The sequence below is a fragment of the Euleptes europaea genome, chromosome 15, assembly GCF_029931775.1.
Source record: "Euleptes europaea isolate rEulEur1 chromosome 15, rEulEur1.hap1, whole genome shotgun sequence".
In the NCBI taxonomy this organism is placed as follows: Eukaryota; Metazoa; Chordata; class Lepidosauria; order Squamata; family Sphaerodactylidae; genus Euleptes; species Euleptes europaea.
Genome location: NC_079326.1, coordinates 47,703,323 through 47,722,216, shown reverse-complemented (window position 1 = coordinate 47,722,216; position 18,894 = coordinate 47,703,323). Strand labels below are relative to the sequence as shown.

The window sequence follows — 18,894 nt, the reverse complement described above, 5'->3', positions numbered from 1 at the left end:
AAATTTGTGTTTTTCTGCTGGGGGAAAAATTCCCTGCAGTTTCAGTGTTTCTGGAAATGTAACCTCTTGGGGTGCGGGCTCCAAGCACCTACTACATTTTAGTGTTTGAAAACCAAAACATTAATTGACTGAATTCTTTCCTTCCTTTTTAGTGAGAGAAAAGAGGAAAAGTAACCACATCAACCATGTAAGTACACCTGACAGACGAAAGAAGTATAAGTAAAAAATTAGTCAATTATTTTAAATAAAAGGAACACCAACATTAAGCTGTTCTCAGGCTTTTGCTTCAGGCTGTTCCAATTTAAATTAAATTTCTCCCTTTAAAATCGCTGGGACTGAGGCAGGATCGTGCCTCTTGGTTGCTCAGCCCCAACATGGAAACAGGCCTTTGCTTCCTGCTGGGCAAGAGTCAAAGTGCTTTCCCTGAAGTGTTTTGAAGGCTGAGAGCTTCTCATTTGTACTGTCACTTGTAAGACAGCTAATGATTTTCTGCTTGGCTGTTAAGAACAAATCACAGATTAAGCCCCTTGTAAAAAATTTAAGATTTCACGGTGCGCAGAATCTTTGCTTGGTATTTTTTAAACCATTCACCATAACCTGAAAGGCGAGTTATCATATCTATTTGTGTGCTTTTAAATATGAAAGGATTTCAGCCTCGGGCTACGCGACTCGTTGGTCTGCTGTGTTTCAGATGGAGTGCATCCACCTGTATTATGGAAGTAGCCTCAGATACATTCTTAATAAGGAAACAGTATCATTCTCCAGCAAAGCAAATGCCCAGCTCAGGCAAGGCCTTTTTCTGGGTGGAAGCGAGACTGGGGCAAGTCTGAGGCAAGGTTTTGCAGTTGGGATCAAACAAACAAACAAACGCAACTCCCTTCATAAAATCAGCAGCTCAAGGTGAAACCCTGACTTCTTAGTCTGTTTCACCACTTCTTTGTCTAAGTGTGTGTGTGTGTGGGGGGGTGCTTGCAGTGTTTCACAATTCTTAGAACCAGTCACAGCTTCTTCTTGGTGAAATACACCGGAGCAGTTAGAACGCTTAGGGCTGTTTAGCCTGGAAAGAAGGTGGTTAAGGGGAGACATGATAGAGGTCTATAACATTATGCATGGTATGTAGAGAGTGGACAGGGAGAAGCTTTTCTCCCTCTCTCATAATACCAGAACACGGGGTCATCTGCTGAAGCTGAAGAGGTTCAAAACAGATAAAAAGATTTTTTTAAAAAACAGATTCACACAACAAATAGTTAAATTGTGGAGTTCCCTGCCCCAGGATGTGGTGATGGCTGCCCACTTGGAAGGCTTTAAGAGGGGAGTGGACATGTTCATGGAGAATAGAGCTATCCATGGCTAACAGGCAAAATGGATCCTAGTCATGATGCATACCTATTCTCTCCAGGATCAGAGGAGCATGCCTATTATACAAGGTGCTTTGGAACACAGGCAGGATAATGCTGATGCAGTTGTCTTGTTTGTTGGCTTTCTAGAGGCACCTGGTTGGCCACTGTGTGAACAAATTGCTGAACTTGCTGGACCTTGGTCAGATCAAGCATGGCCTTTCTTATGTGAAATGGGAGAACAAAATCTTGATCATCCTGCATTGGAGCAAACAGCTTGCGCTGTGCCACAGTGGCCATTGGCATTAGTCTTCTTTCGGTTTGAAGTGACTTTCTTAATGCCCAAAGTTGGCCTCATACATGTTGACTGCTGCCTTTGCAGAGCCGCGGTTACTTTCTGCGGATCACTCTGTCATTGTTAATAAATAAATAAAGGAGCAAGACTGGGGACTGCCAGGGGCCTGGCATCTTTCATGCTGGAGTTAGGCATTTGCGGCCCGATCTAGATGCCCATAGGCACATCATAAACCAATAGACTTCTGTTTTAATTTTGCCACTGTCCCGTGCTAGTTTAAGCAACCCTATTTTATGTTTCTTTTGTTTTGTTCAATAATTCTCACAGATAATAGTGCATATGCAGAGTCCACAGTAAACCCAGAAATCAAGACACTGGAAGTAAGTTTATATTGACCCTTCTGTTTCGTCCTTGTAGGTTTCCCCAGGGCAGCTTACAAAAAAGTATAGTTCGTGTTCAACAATATTTATAGACGACAGCACAGTTAGCCAGCCTAATCTTAGGAGCACAATAAAATGGTAAGTACCATTGTATCTGGGAGTAGGAGGGGCCGGGGGGGGGGGAAGGCACCCAATTTGCTTAGCTCCCTAGAAGTGTGTTTTGGAGAATCCAGTATTCCTCTGCAGTCAGGATTGGTGGAGGTGGTTAATTCTGTTGTGAATTCATTGAGCAGGCATGTTTTCCCCATTATGTAATCCTGCAGTGTAACACTGAGCTGAGTCGTTCTGTGGATGTTCAGTCTATGTAAGGCACGAAGAATTTAGTAGTTGGTGGCTTCTCATGTTCATGTGCCATCTAGTGGTGTCACATTTGCCTTTTAAGTATTTGATTCTAAAATTTCTCTAAGAGACATTCAGAGGATATTTGGCCAGGATATGTTTGTCTCTGGTCTATTAGTCTATCTGCTACTGACCTGCGCTTCCTGAGATTTTCTTCTGCCGTCTGTTCTGTGACCTATTTCAAGAATATGTATCTTAAAGTTGGCTTGTGACTTTGAAATGCTTGAATTACAACAGTGCATTCTTGGCTAAAACTGTGAAGATTCCGATGAATGCAGTAAGCACATAGAAGGCAGGAAGATCTGTCCATCTATATAAAATAATAAGTATATAGACTAATAAAGGACACCCCCCGCTGCAACTGTTTTTAATAAGTGGAACTTTTCCACAGGCTGGCCTGGTACAGTCCTAGAGATGGTATTATAGTTCAGCGGGTTTAATTCTTGTTGGCAGAGCATCTGTGGAAGGCCCTGGGTTCAGTCCCCGGCATCTCCACTTTAAAAGGCACAGAGACAAGATGATGTGGAAGAACTTCACTGCCAGTCAATGTAGACAAAACTGACCCTAAAAGACCCAAGGTCTGACTCAGTAGGAGGCAGCTTCTTGTGTGAATGTATGTTCAACAACCACAACAAAAAGACAAAGAGCATGTGACTCATGCTAAGCTTGTTTAAGCCAAAGTCTGGCGTTGCAGCTGGTACTTAAAATAAATTTAGAACTGCCGCTGAGAGCTAGTAGAAATTTTAAATGCAGTGTATTTTGGCTATGCCCTACATGAAACCTGTCAAGGTTAGGCAGTACAGCAGCTTTCAGAGAAAGCTGTTGGAAGGAACTTTCCCTTTTTTTTAACCCCATCAAGAAAGCATGCTTTGAGATTGGTTTAGTTCTTTTGTGTGGCTGGTGGTTTGGAGACCTCCTACCCCGTGGTTCTGTTGGAGGGACCGTGGCTCAGTAGTAGAGCATCCACTTGGCATGCAGAAGGTCCCGGGTTCAGTCCCCGGCATCTCCAGTTAAAGGGACCAGGCAAGTAGATGATGTGAAAGACCTCTGCCTGAGATCCTGGAGAGTCGCTGCCGGCCTGAGTAGACAATACTGACTTTGATGGACCAAGGGTCTGATTCAGTATAAGGCAGCTTCATGTGTTTGTGTGTTGGGAAAGGCCATAGCTCAGTGGTAGAGCATCTGCTTGGCATGCCAAAAGTCCCAGGTACAATCCCCCACATCTCCTGTTAAAGGGACTAGGCAAGTAGGTGATATGAAAGACCCCTGCCCGAGACCCTGGAGAGCCGCTGCCGGTCTGAGCAGACAATACTGACTTTGATGGACCAAGGGTCTAATTCAGTACAAGGCAGCTTCATGTGTTCATGTGTTCTGTTCCAACCCTCCAACACACAAGTAACCAAATTGGACTACGACATCACAGTCGAGATGCGTTCTTTTTTGGGGGTGTCCTGCAAATCCCAGAGAACTTTGCTGAAGGGCACCTTATATGTCTGCGGCTTGCCCGTCTCACAAGGCAAGCTTTTTCTGGCTGTATGCAGCGCAAATTGATTTTGCCCATGTGTTGGGGTGGTCCCTTGTAAGAGAGTACCCACCCGCCAACCCTCATTCCTCACAAGCGTGGTGCGTATCCAGCCACCCAGTTCCTCTGGAGCCACTGTGCTTTTTCCTGAGGGTCCACAGCCAGGAACAACTTTTACCTTGAGCTCAACTGAAAATAGGCCCTGGGAAAGAAGCCATCCAGTCACTGAAGGATGTGGTCTGCGGTGGGCAGTGGAAGCAGGCAAGTCCGGCTCCGTCAAGGCTGTGGATGATTGGAGACATGCACCTTTTGTCTCCAGGTGCTGTGAATTGTAATATTTCCTGAGCTTTCTGGCTAGGTGGAGAACTCAAGGCTTCTCTGCCTGCCTCCTCAGCAGGGACTGTTTAAAATGGCCTGCCGTAAGGACCAGTGGTTTCTCTTTTGACCTACTCAGTAAAGGCTTCTCCCCATTTTCCTCCCTTTACCTAATGCATCCTGCCTCCATTAGATCCCAGCACTCGCCATGGGCCGCACATCCTGGCTCATGATCATCCTAGAACGTTGCCATCCTACTTCGGGGTGGGTGAGACACAATGACCACTGTGGTTGACTGTTTCATTGTAACTGGAAGGGGGTGAGGGTAGAATCCTCAGACTAATTCATGATTATGTTGGCTATATCTCTATAAGCTTTATCTGCTATTAAACAGCATAATTTCTCAGATTTATGGACCCTGCTGACCTCTTCCTCAACTGGTCTGTGCAAACTAATTTTCAGTCATTCTCCCCCCCCCCCCCAAGAAAATGGTGTATTTGTTAAACCTGGAAACTGTCATTGAAGGATCATACTGTGGATTGTGTTATAAAATCTGCTTTTGTCCCTAACTGCAGTCCTTGTGTCAAAAAGGAATTCACAGAACCGTTTCCAGTAAAATGACAGTTTCTTCCCCTCTCTTCACAGTGTGACATTAGCAATATACTATCACATAAAGAACAGGTAAGCATTTTTAATTGTTTGTAGGTAATAGCATTGATGCTTAGTCTCTGATAATACATTGAGTAATCCAGAGCTCTGCCTGGTTGTGGGAAGAGAGTTTGGGGTTAGCCCCAGAATAGTCCTTTGCCTCCAGCACAAACTGGGAATGAGCTAATGTCCAAAGCAAGAGTTAAAAGTGAACTGCAAAATTGTCACAAGAATAACTTAACTATAAAGCCTGAATCTTTTGAAACATCTGTGAGCGCTTTGTCCAATCACGATCACACTTCAAGCATCACAAGAGAGCTGTCTCGAGCTCTGGGATGTGACATTTCCCCTTCACGGGGTATTACATTTAGGGTTGCCAGGTCCCCCCTTGCCACCAGTGAAAGCTGTGGGGAGGATTGCGTGCGCAAAAACATCCCTAGAAGCAACAGGGACGCTCTAGCACGACCCCCCCCAAAAAACTATGGAAACCATAGAGTGTTGGAGGACTGTGCTAGAGCATCCCCATTGCTTCCTGGTTTGCCCCAGAAGTGACAGGGACGCTTTAGCACATTCCTCCAAAAACTCCATGGTTTCCATAGAGGTTTTTGAGGGACTTGCTAGAGCGTCCCTGTCACTTCCAGGGTAAACCTGGAAGGGGCATTATTTCGTCGCTGCACACGTAGGCAGATCATCCCCTTCCCTTCAGTTGGCCTGCTTCTGTTCGCCGACCAACTGAGGAACGGCGGGCAGGCCTGTTAATTGGTGGGCAGTTACCTGCCAGTAACAGTCGCCTGGCAACCCTAATTACAGTTAATAATTTATTTTGAACTGTTGATGTTATCCTGGAGAGAAGCGTTTGTGAATGCAGGAGATGGAGCTACATCTTGTGTTAAAATCTTGTTAAAGATTTCCTATACCTGGAGGTTCTGTGCACAGTAGCTTTGCAAATGGGGCTGGCAGAGACCGGTGGTAGAAGTTCCCCTCTGTGGAGGAGGTTGAGCTATTCCACTGAAGGAAATTAGTCTTAAGTGTAGCTCTCTGAGGTTGGAGGAGTCCCTTAAATATCGGACTTCCACTTGAATTCTAACTCGGGCTGTGCTCTTGCAAGTATGAAATTGTAACGTGTGTGATTTTTTGTGAATTACTTGTTATTGCAAAATCCTTATCTCTAACCTGAGTGACTTACAGAAACATGAAGTCTGTGAGTCCCCCCAAATACTGTTATCCTGTCTGCCCACTCCAACCCATGTTAATAGTTTGTAGTGTATTAGGTCTGAGGACAAAGTTCATGGAAACCTCTGTGCCTGATATCCTGAAGCTATTTATGAGCCTCTGATCTCAGTGTCGAGATTAAAGCCCGCAAAAAGAAAAAGAGCAGTTTTCATGACACATTTATCTCCCACCATTCCTTTTAAGAAGCTTACAGCGCAACCCTCTGCAGAGTAACTTCAGTCGAAGGCCACAGAAATCAGTAGGCTGCAATGGAAGGGGTGACTTTGCTCAGGATTGCACTGTTCGGCGTGGCGTTCAATCACGGCAATCCTGTGAGTAAAGCCGGCCTGAGAAATGTGCCTTGTTTGGGTCCTCTCAATCACCTGTGTAAGGTGGGCGGGGGCTGAACCCGTGTTTGATTTCCAAGGCAAACGGCTTTAGCCACCACCAACAGTCGCACATGCAACAACATGGAGAGGAAAACTAGAAAAAAAGAAAATGCAATTACTTTGTTTAACGTCCTGCTTGCTTTAAAAGTTTGTTGTTGCTTTAAAAGTTTAGAGCTGCACAGCAGAGGAAAAGGGGGGTAAAAACAGACATGGGCAAACAGGAGTGGGCAGGGAAGGAGATTTGGGTCACTCGTTCTTTGTGTGGGGGTCAGGGAGTCATCCTTGTTGCTGGATTTTTTTTCTCAAGATGGTTTCAGAATGGAATTCAGGTGCTTGTCCTGGTAAAAAAAACCTTTGCAAATATCGACGTGTGCCGCTTTCTGTGTTGCAGGGATTCGGACAGATCACTGGATATTTTTGATGAGAAATCTCACCCGCTCACGGTAAATCTGATTTTGATCCCAATCTGGCTTGATTGCTTGAGCACATCCAGCTTGAGCAGGGTGGCTAAAAATAACACGGTTTAAAATAATGTCTAAATTTGGTGCAAACGTAAGATCTTTAAAAAAAAGTTTATGACCCTCCTGTTAAAGCGTGCTTTTCTTTGTAGAGGAAACTGTGCAGGAAACAATTTTGTCAGTGATTATGTAGCACTTACTATATCGGTTGACACCGGTCACCGAAAAAGGGTCAGTCACCTGGGTATACCTGGAAGACCTCTTACTCCAGTGTGGTGTAGTGGTTAAGAGCTGTGGTTTAGAGCGGTGGACTCTGATCTGGGGAGCTGGGTTTGATTCCCCACTCCTCCACATGAGTGGCGGAGGCTAATCTGGCGAATGGATTTGTTTCCCCACTCCTCCACATGAAGCCAGCTGGGTGACCTTGGGTTAGTCACGCTCTCTCTGCCCCACCTACCTCACAGGGTGTCTGTTGGGATGGGAAGGTGATTGTAAGCCGGTTTGATTCTTTCTTAAGTGGTAGAGAAAGTAGGCATATAAAAACCAACTCTTCTTTTCAGCATTCAAGAACTACCTGATTACTGGATCAGTTGTGTACCTCTGTGATTCCGTCTGCAAAATGACACAGACCTTTCCCTTCCCTCTCACAGAGATTGAGGATCTGATCTGCAGCTGCCATTTGTTTCTGATGGAGGCAGTTCCTTATACTGAGGGGCAAGATGGTTCTGTGACAGAGGAAGGGGCTCAGAAATAGAAAAGCACTCAAGGGGGGGGGCACCTCCTTGCATTGGGTGTAGCCAGTTCCTCTCTATCAAATCCTGTAGCATCCAAAGGTCATTGGAGACCCTTTTTGGAGTTATGAGCATCAAGTTATCTAAACAAATAAGCAATGTGTTGGAGCCCACAGGTCCCTTCCGCTAATGTTGGGGCCGGCAGAAAATCACTGGAGAGATCAGTCACTCTCTAAGCTGTTAAAAGTAGCTCTCCACTGCTGCTGTATAAAAAGAAGAGGAGTTGGTTTTTTATATGCTGACTTTCCTTACCACTTAAGGAAGAATCAAACCGGCTTTCAATCTCCTTCCCTTCCCCTCCCCACAACATACACCCTGTGAGGTAGGTGGGGTTGAGACAGCTGTGACTAGCCCAAGGTCACCCAGCTGGCTTCATGTGTAGGAGTGGAGAAACTAATCCAGTTCACCAGATTAGCCTCCACCGCTAATGTGGAGGAATGGGGAATCAAACCCAGTTCTCCAAATCAGAGTCCACCGCTCTTAACCACTACACCATGCTGGCCCTCTAATCATGGTTTTTATCCTTCCCTTTAAAGCTACCACTGCGGTTTCTCCCTTCTTTCCTTTTCATGTAAAGAAAAAGGGGGCACACGCACATGTCTTTGCTCTGGATGGTGAAACAGTATCGGCACCTTTCCAGCTCTACCTCTCGTCCTTCCTGCACACCCACATGCACCCTTGCTCTGGGCTCAGTGGCAGAGCACCTGCTTGGCTTCCAGAAGGTCCCAGGTTGAATCCCCAGCATCTCCAGTTAAAGGATCTGGCAGTAGGTAACAGGAAAGACCTCTGCCTCAGACCCTGGAGAGCTGCTGCTGGCCCGAGCAGACAATGCTGACTTTGATATACCAAGGGTCTGATTCAGTCTAAGGCAGCTTCATGAACAGGAAAGGAAAGTGCCATTGACTCTTCCCACCTGCATCAACGCTGGTTATTTGATGCAGAGGGAAACACCAAGATAAGTCTTTGAGAGCCCGTCTGGTATATTGGTTAGAGTGTTGGACTAGGATCTCAGGGATGCAGGTTCGAAACCCCGCTCTGACATTGAAGCTTGCTGGGTGACCTTGGGCCAGTCACACACTCTGAGGCCTAACCTACCTCACCATGTTGCTGTGAGGATAAAGTGGAGGGGACAGGTGGTAGAGCATCTGTTTGGCACACAGAAGGTCCCAGGTTCAATCCTCGGCATCTCCAGATAAAAGGACTAGGCAAGTAGGTGATGTGAAAGACCTCTGCCCGAGAGAAAGACCCTGGAGAGCTGCTGCCGGTCTGAGTAGCCAATACTGACTTTGATGGACCAAGGGTCTGATTCAGCATAAGGCAGCTTTGTGTGTTCACGAGGCCTTTAAAGTACCTCCCAACGGTGTTCTCTTTCAGCGGGAAGAGGTTCCGGATGACTACCACAAGCACGATCCCGATCACAAGCACATCTATCGCTTTGTACGTACACTCTTCAGCGCCGCGCAGCTGACTGCCGAATGTGCGATAGTCACGCTGGTAAGACATCACTGAATTTTCCTCTACCTCTATTTTGGCGGTGGTTGTTTTTCCAGGAAAAAAGAATTATGTGCGATTGGGGAGGGGCCGTGGCTCAGCAGTAGAGCATCTCCAGTTAAAGGGCTAGGCAAGTAGGTGATGTGAAAGAACTCTGCTCGAGACCCTGGAGAGCCGCTGCCAGTCTGAGTAGACAATACTGACTTTGATGGACCAAGGGTCTGTTTCAGTATAAGGCAACTTCATGTGTTCATGTGCACTTCATGCACTAGGATTGTTTTATCTCTTCATCCATGACCCCTACGCACACACACTCTTCTCTTGGACAAATGCTGAAAGTGGCTAGCCCAACGATCATTGCATTATGGCACAGCATCACTGAACCAAATGTTTAAAGGCAATTAGCAGCCACACTTGCCAAAACTACAAAACTCATCCAGTTTTAAAGGCAGTTCCAGAAACTCAAAAGGAAAGACATCAGATATACCAGATTGGCCAGGGATCCTGGAGGGGCATTTTTTTGCAACCTTCTGAGCATGGAGTAGGGGTCACTGCGGGTTTGGGGGGGAGGTAGGTGTAAATTCCCTGCATTGTGCAGGGGGTTGGACTAGATGACCCTGGTGGTCTCTTCCAAAGCTGTGATTCTACGATACTACTCCTGGGAGCACAAGGTTTTCAATTCTTCTGTGCCTGCCAGCCCATATTAACATAAGAAAGGCCATGCTGGATCAGACCAAGGTCCATCAAGTCCAGCAGTCTTTCACACAGTGGCCAACCAGGTTGCTTCTAGGAAGCCCACAAACAAGATGACTTGCAGCAGCACCATCCTGCCTGTGTTCCTCAGCACCTAATATAATGGGCATGCTCCTCTGATCCTGGAGAGAATAGGTATGCGTCGTGACTAGTATCCATTTTTACTAGCAGCCATGAATACCCCTCTCCTCCATGAACATGTCCACTCCCCTCTTAAAGCCTTCCAAGTTGGGAGCCATCACCACATCCTGGGGCAGGCTCTTAGGAAATATTCTTTAAAACACACACACACAAAAACCCACTGTGGCCACTAGGTGGTGCAATTTAACCACAGGAAGGAGCAAAACAGCAGGCTTAAACAAGTGATTCTGAAAATACTTATTATGGATGTTTCCTGACTTGTTGCTTTAAGAAAACAAATCCACAGTTTTTCAATCCGTTCACTAAATGTTTTTATCAGCGTGTTTGATGTGGAAGCTTAAAACAGCTGAAACCTTTTTTATATTTATGTGGGCATGCCTTGTTACTAGTGGGCTTCCCTTAGAGCAGTGAAGAAAATCTCTACGTCAGTGTCTTGCTGGCAGTATTTAGAATGCTATACTTTAGACCTGTTTCCTCTAGCAGATCAAGCGTTGTAGTTTGGTGAAAACCTGAGCTTATGAAAATCTTACAATTCAAAAAGGCTCTGAGGCACTGTCCTGGGTGCAATCTCTAAAATACACCAGTGATGAAGTTTGTGATGATACTTAGTAGTTTTCATTCAGTTGTACCAAATTTTCTTAATAGGAATGACTTGTTTTATGCCTTTTCAGGCACTTTAGTTAAATTTGCAATGCCCAGCCTTCAGAGAAATGGGTTGCATATGGTTAGCTTTAAAACAAAAGCATGAAACAGTGGATGTAGGACGAATATATTGGGAGAAGACAAACTTCGGCTGTTTTCTTCTCCAGCTGAACTTTGAGCTGTGAAGACCTGAACAGTGGTCCCCTCCCCCCCCCTCTTTTCTGCAGGTCTATTTGGAAAGGCTCTTGACCTACGCCGAGATTGACATCTGTCCAAGTAACTGGAAGAGAATAGTTCTAGGTGCTATACTGCTGGCTTCTAAGGTATGGGACGATCAGGCTGTGTGGAATGTGGATTACTGCCAAATACTGAAGGATATTACAGTGGAAGATATGTGAGTAGCACGGCTTGGTGAAATTTTTCTTAACTTCCCAGTCCCATCCCCCCCCATCCTGCCCAGAAACTTACATTTGCTCTCTGTTACAATTTCTGGAGCAGGGAAATCAATGCCCACCCTTCCTCCAAAAGATCTTGCTGTAGATTGTTCTCCCCTTCTCCATTTTGTCCTCACAGCAGCCCTGTGGATGTTGGGCTGCGAGTGACTGGACCAAGGACAGTAGAGATCCTTGGTGGGACGGGTTCAAATCCTGAGGGTCTCCAAAGTCCATGCGGACCCCTTAACCATTACCCCGCAGTGACGATCTTCACAGCTGTCGATTTAGTGCCTTTCGGCCTCTGAAGCATCTTTGAGTCTTCTTCCCTGCTCACCATCACTCCTTTAATTCCCAGTGTATTCTTTTATGCTCCACCTAGAAACATGGATCAGGACCAGTAAGCCCATTATTGGCAATGCACCTGAAAACTGCTAGTATTCCTGTGTCATAGAATCATAGAGTTGGAAGGGACCACCAGGATCATTGAGTCCAACCCCCTGCACAATGCAGGAAATTCCAAACTACCTCTCCCTCCACACACCCAGTGACCCCGGTGTCGTAAGCCTTGTGTGCTTGTCCTAGAATGAGAAAAAAAGGTAGTTTTATTTTCCTCGTCTCTGAATTCAGAAGTAGCTTAGTATTTTAAACTATGTTGTTTTTTCCCCTTTGTACCATGAGCTGACTTTTTAGATACCTTCAAGCATCCCACAAGCAGTGTTCCTCCTCCATTCCAGGTAGTACAGGGAATAACCGTAGCGCCCCTTCTGGAGTACAAACAGCCTGGTACTGTCTACGTGGAAATTAAGCTGTCTACGTGGAAATTCGCTCTGGCATACCCCCTATTACACCTGTGCTCAGCCTTCCGGAAGACAACCGCTTCCAGTTAGGAAGTATTGTCAATGCTCTGCTTTCCCACAACCGACCTTTAAGAACGTCTTCCAATCTGGCTTGGCACCCTACTTGTACCACCTCTGGGCCAGGTGTGGGGGCCACCCTTTGAGGAAACCACCTGGGATGGCCCCACTGCTAGCAATCGTTAGAACCAGAGCTCTTTTTGGCAATCTGACACGCACTAACATGGGTACATTTTGTTAAAAGGCGGCTTCGTGCAGTTGAAGCCAAATCAGCAGTCAGCTTAACCCACCCGGACTGCTGGTGCCCTGCGTTTCGTGTAACGTTCTGTGTATCATTCACCTCTAGGGTGTTTGCCTGCTCGAAGGCCCTTTTTACCAGGCGCTGTTAAGCTCTTGGCAGGCTTGGTGTTGTGGCGATTACTGTTAAATACGAAAGCATTTGGGCTTGACCTACAAGTATTTTACTGAACTCCATTTAAAAGTTTCTGCAGTAAATATCAGGAACAATTATTTTGTTGTTGGTTAAAGTTCCTCACCATTTAGTGCCTCAAATTAATACCACAGTTGATAAAAAATAGTGTCTTAGAAGCTGCCCTGCCAGAAGGTAGCTATTCCCTTTTCTGTTTACATGACAGTTCTAACTGTGGGTCCTGGGGGACGGACCCTAGTAAGGAGCTCTCCGGCAGCCAGTAGCTGCCCTTTTCTCTAGAGGGTGCATTCAGAACACAACTTTGGATTGTGGTGAAGGAGGCGAAAGTTACTGAGACTTTAAAAATATATATTCTGTTTTATAATTTGAAGAGCGGGGAAGCAAGGAGCTGCTCCCCAGAGTCATGCGTTAGAATTCTTCTTACGCTGCATTTTTTTTTTAATTCTGTGAAAAGAAGCTGAAACAAGAGGAAACTAGAAAACGTGATCTGCTAAACTCTTTGCCGTCTTAAATACCTGCTTTAATGGAATGACTTAATTGGAGTGTGTGTGGGGCGGGGAGGAAATACCCCCCAAGCCTGCAGCTGCTAATCCCGCTGATCACAATGCTCCTACAAGAGGGGACGTGCTGTTCATTCTCCGACTACATGTGCTAGTCAATAAAGCAACGCCAACACATGGGCCTTTTTGCTCTTGCGTGGGCTCTAAACCCCTATTAATAGACTTGCTAATCTGGCAAAGTATTGGTTCTCTTTCTTCCTTTTTTTTAAACCACAATTAAAATGTATTAGCAAAGCCTGCACAAAAGCAGTAATGAAGGATATTTATTCAAGGGGGTAAATGAAGCCCCGATCAGCTGATCATCAAAACATTATCTGATTTACATCTCTATAAGCTTTATGGCCGTACGAGCAGGAAATTAATTTGGGCAGGAGGTTCAATGGGACTTCCAGTCGCCCTCGTTTTAAAGCGAGCCACGCAAAGCTCTTCCGGCTGCGCCCTGGCCGTCCGGGAGAAGCAACGTCCGAGGCGATTCCCCTTTGTTTTCAGCCTCTGCAATTAAAAGATCCACTATGTTTTTTAAAAGGGGAAGGATTATTCCGCAACACATTCCTGAGAGTTAGTATATCGTTGACCTTTTGCTGCGGACCTGATGTAACTAGTTGTGGGATAAGCTGATTGCGACTGTATGTCTGTCGTGGCCGGGATCAGAAGATTTGAGTTCAGCATCAACCTTGTCGTGTTTAGCGTGGGTGAGAATAAGGTGTGGGAAATGCGCTGCGAGGGACGCGAGCCTCAAGGCCATCTGCTCCCCTTACCTTTCTGTCGCAAATGTTCTAGTATCTTTCTTCATTGCTCCCGGCGGAGGTAGCGCTTCTTCTCGTAGCTGGATACCCACAGGTGCTTGCGTATCGGATCACACATTGTATGTGCAGCATTCTTTATGCACGTGCGCGTTCGTTTATTTTACTTGATAGACCACCTTTCTCAGTGAGACTCGAGGCAGATTACAGCACAGCTAGAAAACCCGGGGTGTGTGTGTGTGCACTGTCAAGACACAGCTGACTTATGGCGACCCTGTAGGGCAGGGTGTTAAACATAAGGCCCACGGGCCAGGGCCAGCCCCTTGAGAGCTCTTATCTAGCCTGCGAGCAAGCCGGGGCAGCCCCCACCCCACCCCACTCTCCTGTCGAGGCCGGGCTGTTGAGGCTTGGCCCTGCCCGACCAAGTGACATTTATGTCATATCCGGCCCTTGTAACAATTGAGTTCAACACCTCTGCCTTAGGGTTTTCAAGGCAAGAGACGTTCAGAGGTGGTTTGGCATTGCCTGCCTCCGTGTTGGCCGAGAGTGTTCAGAGAGAACTGTGACTGGCCCAAGGTCGCCCAGCAGGTTTCACGTGGAGGAGTGGGGAATTGAACCCAGTTCTCCAGATTAGAGTCCACCCCTCTTAACCACTACACCACGCTGGCTCTTGGGCAGCGTGACGCATATGCGAAATCAAAATAACTAGAGCATTTGCTTATTTTAAGTTGATCAATTGTGGTTTGCATCCCAAAGACTGACATTGTTGGAAAGTAGAAGGCAAGTAACAAGCAGTCTGCAGTTTTCGGAAGACTGAAGCAAGGGCGACGAAAACTTTGTTCTAACAAATCCCCTCAAGGGAATGTCGTTCTCATGGCTCCTCCTGGCTGCAGCTAGCCAGTGAAAGCCTTCCATTGCTTTTGCTCTTTAGGTTGCCTTTATTTAGAACAGGTAACCGGAATGTTTGGTGGGGAAGGGGGTTGTTTGCTGTTCAGCGGAGGTTTCCATTTCATGGTTCAGATAAATGCTCCAGCTCATCTTGGTGATGCAAGCTCAAACTTTTTTTAGTCTTATAAGGTGCACCGGACTTCTGCTTAATAAAAAAGTTCAGGTTCTTTTCCAGGAAGAAAGGGGGAGGGGTTTGTATGTGTTTGGGTTCAGATGCTGTTTGGCTCCCTGGCCACACATTATTATCCTTTAGCGGTCCTGGCTAGGGTGTTAACCTGCTCCAGTTGGTGTTTGATGGTCTGACCCCTTGCCAGTTTGGGTAGAAAAATGGCTTTGATGGTCATGAGGCCTTTGCCAGTCGAAAGGGCTCTAACTGCTCCATTGTATTCTAAATGGAAATGGATTATAGTGAAATATTGCCCAGTTGTATGTCAATGTATTTGGCTTCTTAGATGCTTGTGTATCTTTAAATTCAGAGTTGAATTTGCCACACACACACAAAAAGTATAAAAGTACTTCTTACTATACCTTGCAAAATCACATTGTGTGTTTTGACGTAGCCCCCCTCGGAGTATGAAGAGCTGATTCTGGCCCTGCCCCTCCCCAGTCTCTCTTAAGATGCTGCTTGCAAGATGAGCCATGTATGTTACATTATACGTCCCAGCGTTGTGATTTTTCTGAGTGCTTTTCTAACCATTCTGAAGAGATGGTGACCTGCGCCTGAATCCATAGGATGGATTTCAGTAACATAATGTTGGAGGCAGCCTTAAGAAAATTCCTCCTCCCATCCCTCTGTTAATCATAGTATCCTCTCCAGAGCTTAGGGCAGGGGACTTTTCCTACCTAATGCGGCTGGCTGGCTGCCTTTTTTTTTATTATTATTTATTTATTTGGCGGAGATGAATCCATGTTGCCTCAAGAGGCTTTTTGCTCTGGAGATAATAGTCCGCAGCTCTTCAGAGATCCATTTGTTGCCGTGGTGATACGCCTGCTTCTTTTGTTGGTCCACCTCTACTTCAATAAACCCCCTTCCTGTTATCAACCTGGGGAAAATGTTCTGCAAGTTCTTCAGAGCTAATCAACAGCCGGCATCATTCTTTTCATCTGATAACTATAGCGCGGAGGCCTTGTAAGAATGGGAATGGAGTATGAATTGTATACAGCTGCGCTAATGGAACTCGACAGGGTAGAGCTTTTTCAAGCTGGCAAAGTGAGCGCATGATGGATCATAACCTCTTTCCCCCTAAGCTGAACGTCTCCGGATCCCAACTGCACCTTGCCTCTAACACTAACGTGTGTTTTTGGGGGGCCCTTTTGTAAAAAAAAAAATAAAAAAAAAATGCTTTGTTTCATTTGCTTTTGACTCATTTAACATAAAAATCTAATGCCTCTGTGTCTGACATAATGCCTTTTTTATTAAGTGACAGGGACCCCAAGACTACACTGTCAGTGGCAAGATTTATCTCAGTCTTTATATCCCTCAAACATTAGTTTTATGCTTCTCAAGATCAATGGATCAAGGAGCTTCTAAGGGATAAAGGAAAGGAAGGATTTATCTATCTATGCTTTTGACTCAGAATGATACAAGGGTCCTCATTTTGTGTGCGATTCTGCCCCAACCCCTTTGCCTTTCTCCTCCCACCCCTTCCAGGAACGAGATGGAAAGACACTTCTTGGAGCTCCTGCAGTTCAATATCAACGTTCCTGCCAGTGTTTACGCCAAATACTACTTTGACCTTCGTTCCTTAGCAGACGACAACAACCTGAGCTTCTTGCTGGAGCCCCTCAGTAAAGAACGAGCGCAGAAGCTGGAGGTAATGGCCTGGGATTTGGTGTGCTGGGGGGGGGGGGCGTGTTTGCGTAACAGCCGCTTCTGTCGCTAATCACATTAGCGTGGCTTGCAAAAAGCTTTTTGGCCTGGTTTATTAAAGGGTTTATTTAACCCCTGAGTGACAGAGAGCCTCCCAGGAAAGAGGGTCCTCTCTGAGGAAGTGTGCGCACAAAAATGGGGGAACCTCAGGCAGCGTGGTTTTACACACTGGGGGCTAATTCCGTAAATCCGGTGCGCATCAACGTTGAGATCATAATTCAGATATGATGGCTGTGGCTCAGTGGTAGAGCATCTGCTTGGCATGCAGAGGGTCCCTGGTTCAATCTCCAGTTACAGGTACTAAGCAAGTAGGTGATGTGAAGACCCTGGAGAGCTGCTGCCGGTCTGAGAAGACAATACTGACTTTGATGGGCCAAGAGTCTTGATTCAGTAGAAGGCAACTTCATGTGTGTTCACAGCAAGGCAAGGTGGTCACTGAAGGAGGAGTGAAGATGGGCCCCAGCGAGGGAGGGTGGAGAGGGGGCAAGGGAAGGAGGGGGCTGCCCACCGGGACTGTGGGGGGGAGGCCTCCCTGGGCTGGCGCTTGCTGTGGCAGACGGCAACACTCTGGAGGGCCGGGCTGGGGGAGTGACAGGACTGGTTGTTGCCCCTCCACCTCTGGTGTCCGAACTGCTCACTCGGGTGCACCAAATGGGCCTAGTTTCAACCTTCGAAAGTCACTGACACGAAACTGCCAAGCATGAAGTCTACCACCAGAATCCATAGCTGAGCATTTCCCATGCTTTCAGTTCAGCTGACTTTGGTTACCTTCTTCAGGAAGACGTTTTGGCTTTCAGCTTCCAAGAGCAAGAGGTTAACCAGTTGTGGACAGTCTTCCCTTTTATTTTGCGCCCTCGACAGGCAAACACTCTCTGGCTTGGGATGTTTCTCACGTTACATTTTGCTAACTCACTGATACTCTGTGTCCATAAACCATGAAGCACAGTACAAGTTTTCCCTTGACAACACACCATTGGTGTGTCAATGACTTGAGGCTGCCTGTGACTGTGCGAGAAGTGGTCTTGTCATGGGGAGAACGAGGCCGTTCCTTCGAGCATTCAGGCCAGTGGGATTTGAGGTTCTCGTGTATTCTTACACAGTGAAGTTACTTGCACTGTTGATCCAGTCTTCGACAAAGCACTTCTTCTGCTTTCCTTTCGGTTCAACATGCTACTTGTGTGTTTCAAGTGCGGCTAATATGCTCGCTGCTTAATCTCCACGGGCAACCGGAATGTTTTCGTCAAGTTAAAAAAAAAAAAAACAGGAACCCAAAAGTAGGTTTGAAAGAGTGTTTGGACAGGGCGCTCCAGAGGAATAAGTAGCCCACTCGTTAAAGGGACTTGGCAAGTAGGTGGTGTTTAAGACCCCTGCTCCTGATCCCGTTTCGTAAAAATCTTCATCAGACTTCACATCAATCTTATTTGTCCAAAATGATACATAATCTTACAAACTCCTCATTCCATTTGCCTGGGTGTGAAGTTCTGATGAAGATTTTTACGAAACAGGATCAGGAGCCGGCAACCCGTCCAGTACCAAAGAGATTATTTATAGCCATTTTTCTACCGATACTGAAGAGATGATTTATAACTTTATTTATTAAACTGATCTACTGGTGTTGCATCATTGAAGAGATATCCACAACATATGGAAGAACAAGCTCAAGGATTGTATATGGACTCTTGATTCTGTGCCAGTAGAATTATTGTGTATTGTTACTTTGGATGTATTTCAGTCAGTATATATAGGTAGTTACAATGATGGTACATAATTAAATCTATGAGTATTGTCCCTTAGCCACATGCTTTTGTATTTTGGGGTTTGATTGTAGTGTTGGTGTGGTGTGTCTACTATTTTTTTCTTGATTTGTTACAGGCAATCTCCAGGCTGTGTGAGGACAAATACAAGGACTTGTCGAAAGTTGCTATGAGGCGATCGTTCAGTGCTGATAACTTAGTCGGTATCCGCCGTTCTAACGCCATCCTCTCCTGAGCAAGATGGGAGGCTGCGACAAGCCAGCGTGTTCCTCCACACCGGGAGTACTACAGCCCCCCGTAAGCTGGCCAAGAGGGCTGTGATGGTGTCTTCCAGCCAGAGGGGGCGGGGTGTGAGCAAATGCAGCCCGTGATGCCCCCAAGCCAGAGGAGCATAATTCCTTTGGGAGTGGGGGGTGGGGGGCAGGAGAAAAGACGGGACCTCGTCAAACCGGCACACCCCATTGAAAATCCAGAGGTGCAAAAACTTTCCGAAGATTCTTTCTCCGTTCTCTTCTTCTCTTCCCCCCC

The 18,894-nt window shown here is 46.2% G+C and overlaps 1 protein-coding gene across 1 annotated transcript in view; it reads left to right on the top strand.

Annotated features, from left to right (window-relative positions):
• Positions 1-18,667, top strand: part of CCNYL1 (cyclin Y like 1) — a 32,135-nt gene extending 13,468 nt beyond the window's left edge. The window contains exons 3-10 of the mRNA XM_056861321.1: positions 153-187; positions 2,050-2,150; positions 4,894-4,929; positions 6,889-6,940; positions 9,121-9,240; positions 11,001-11,167; positions 16,394-16,556; positions 18,485-18,667. Of these exons, the coding sequence (XP_056717299.1) occupies positions 153-187; positions 2,050-2,150; positions 4,894-4,929; positions 6,889-6,940; positions 9,121-9,240; positions 11,001-11,167; positions 16,394-16,556; positions 18,485-18,601 (791 nt within the window). The 3' untranslated portion in view covers positions 18,602-18,667. The remainder of the gene's footprint in view (positions 1-152; positions 188-2,049; positions 2,151-4,893; positions 4,930-6,888; positions 6,941-9,120; positions 9,241-11,000; positions 11,168-16,393; positions 16,557-18,484) is intronic.
• Positions 18,668-18,894: the final 227 nt, after the last annotated feature.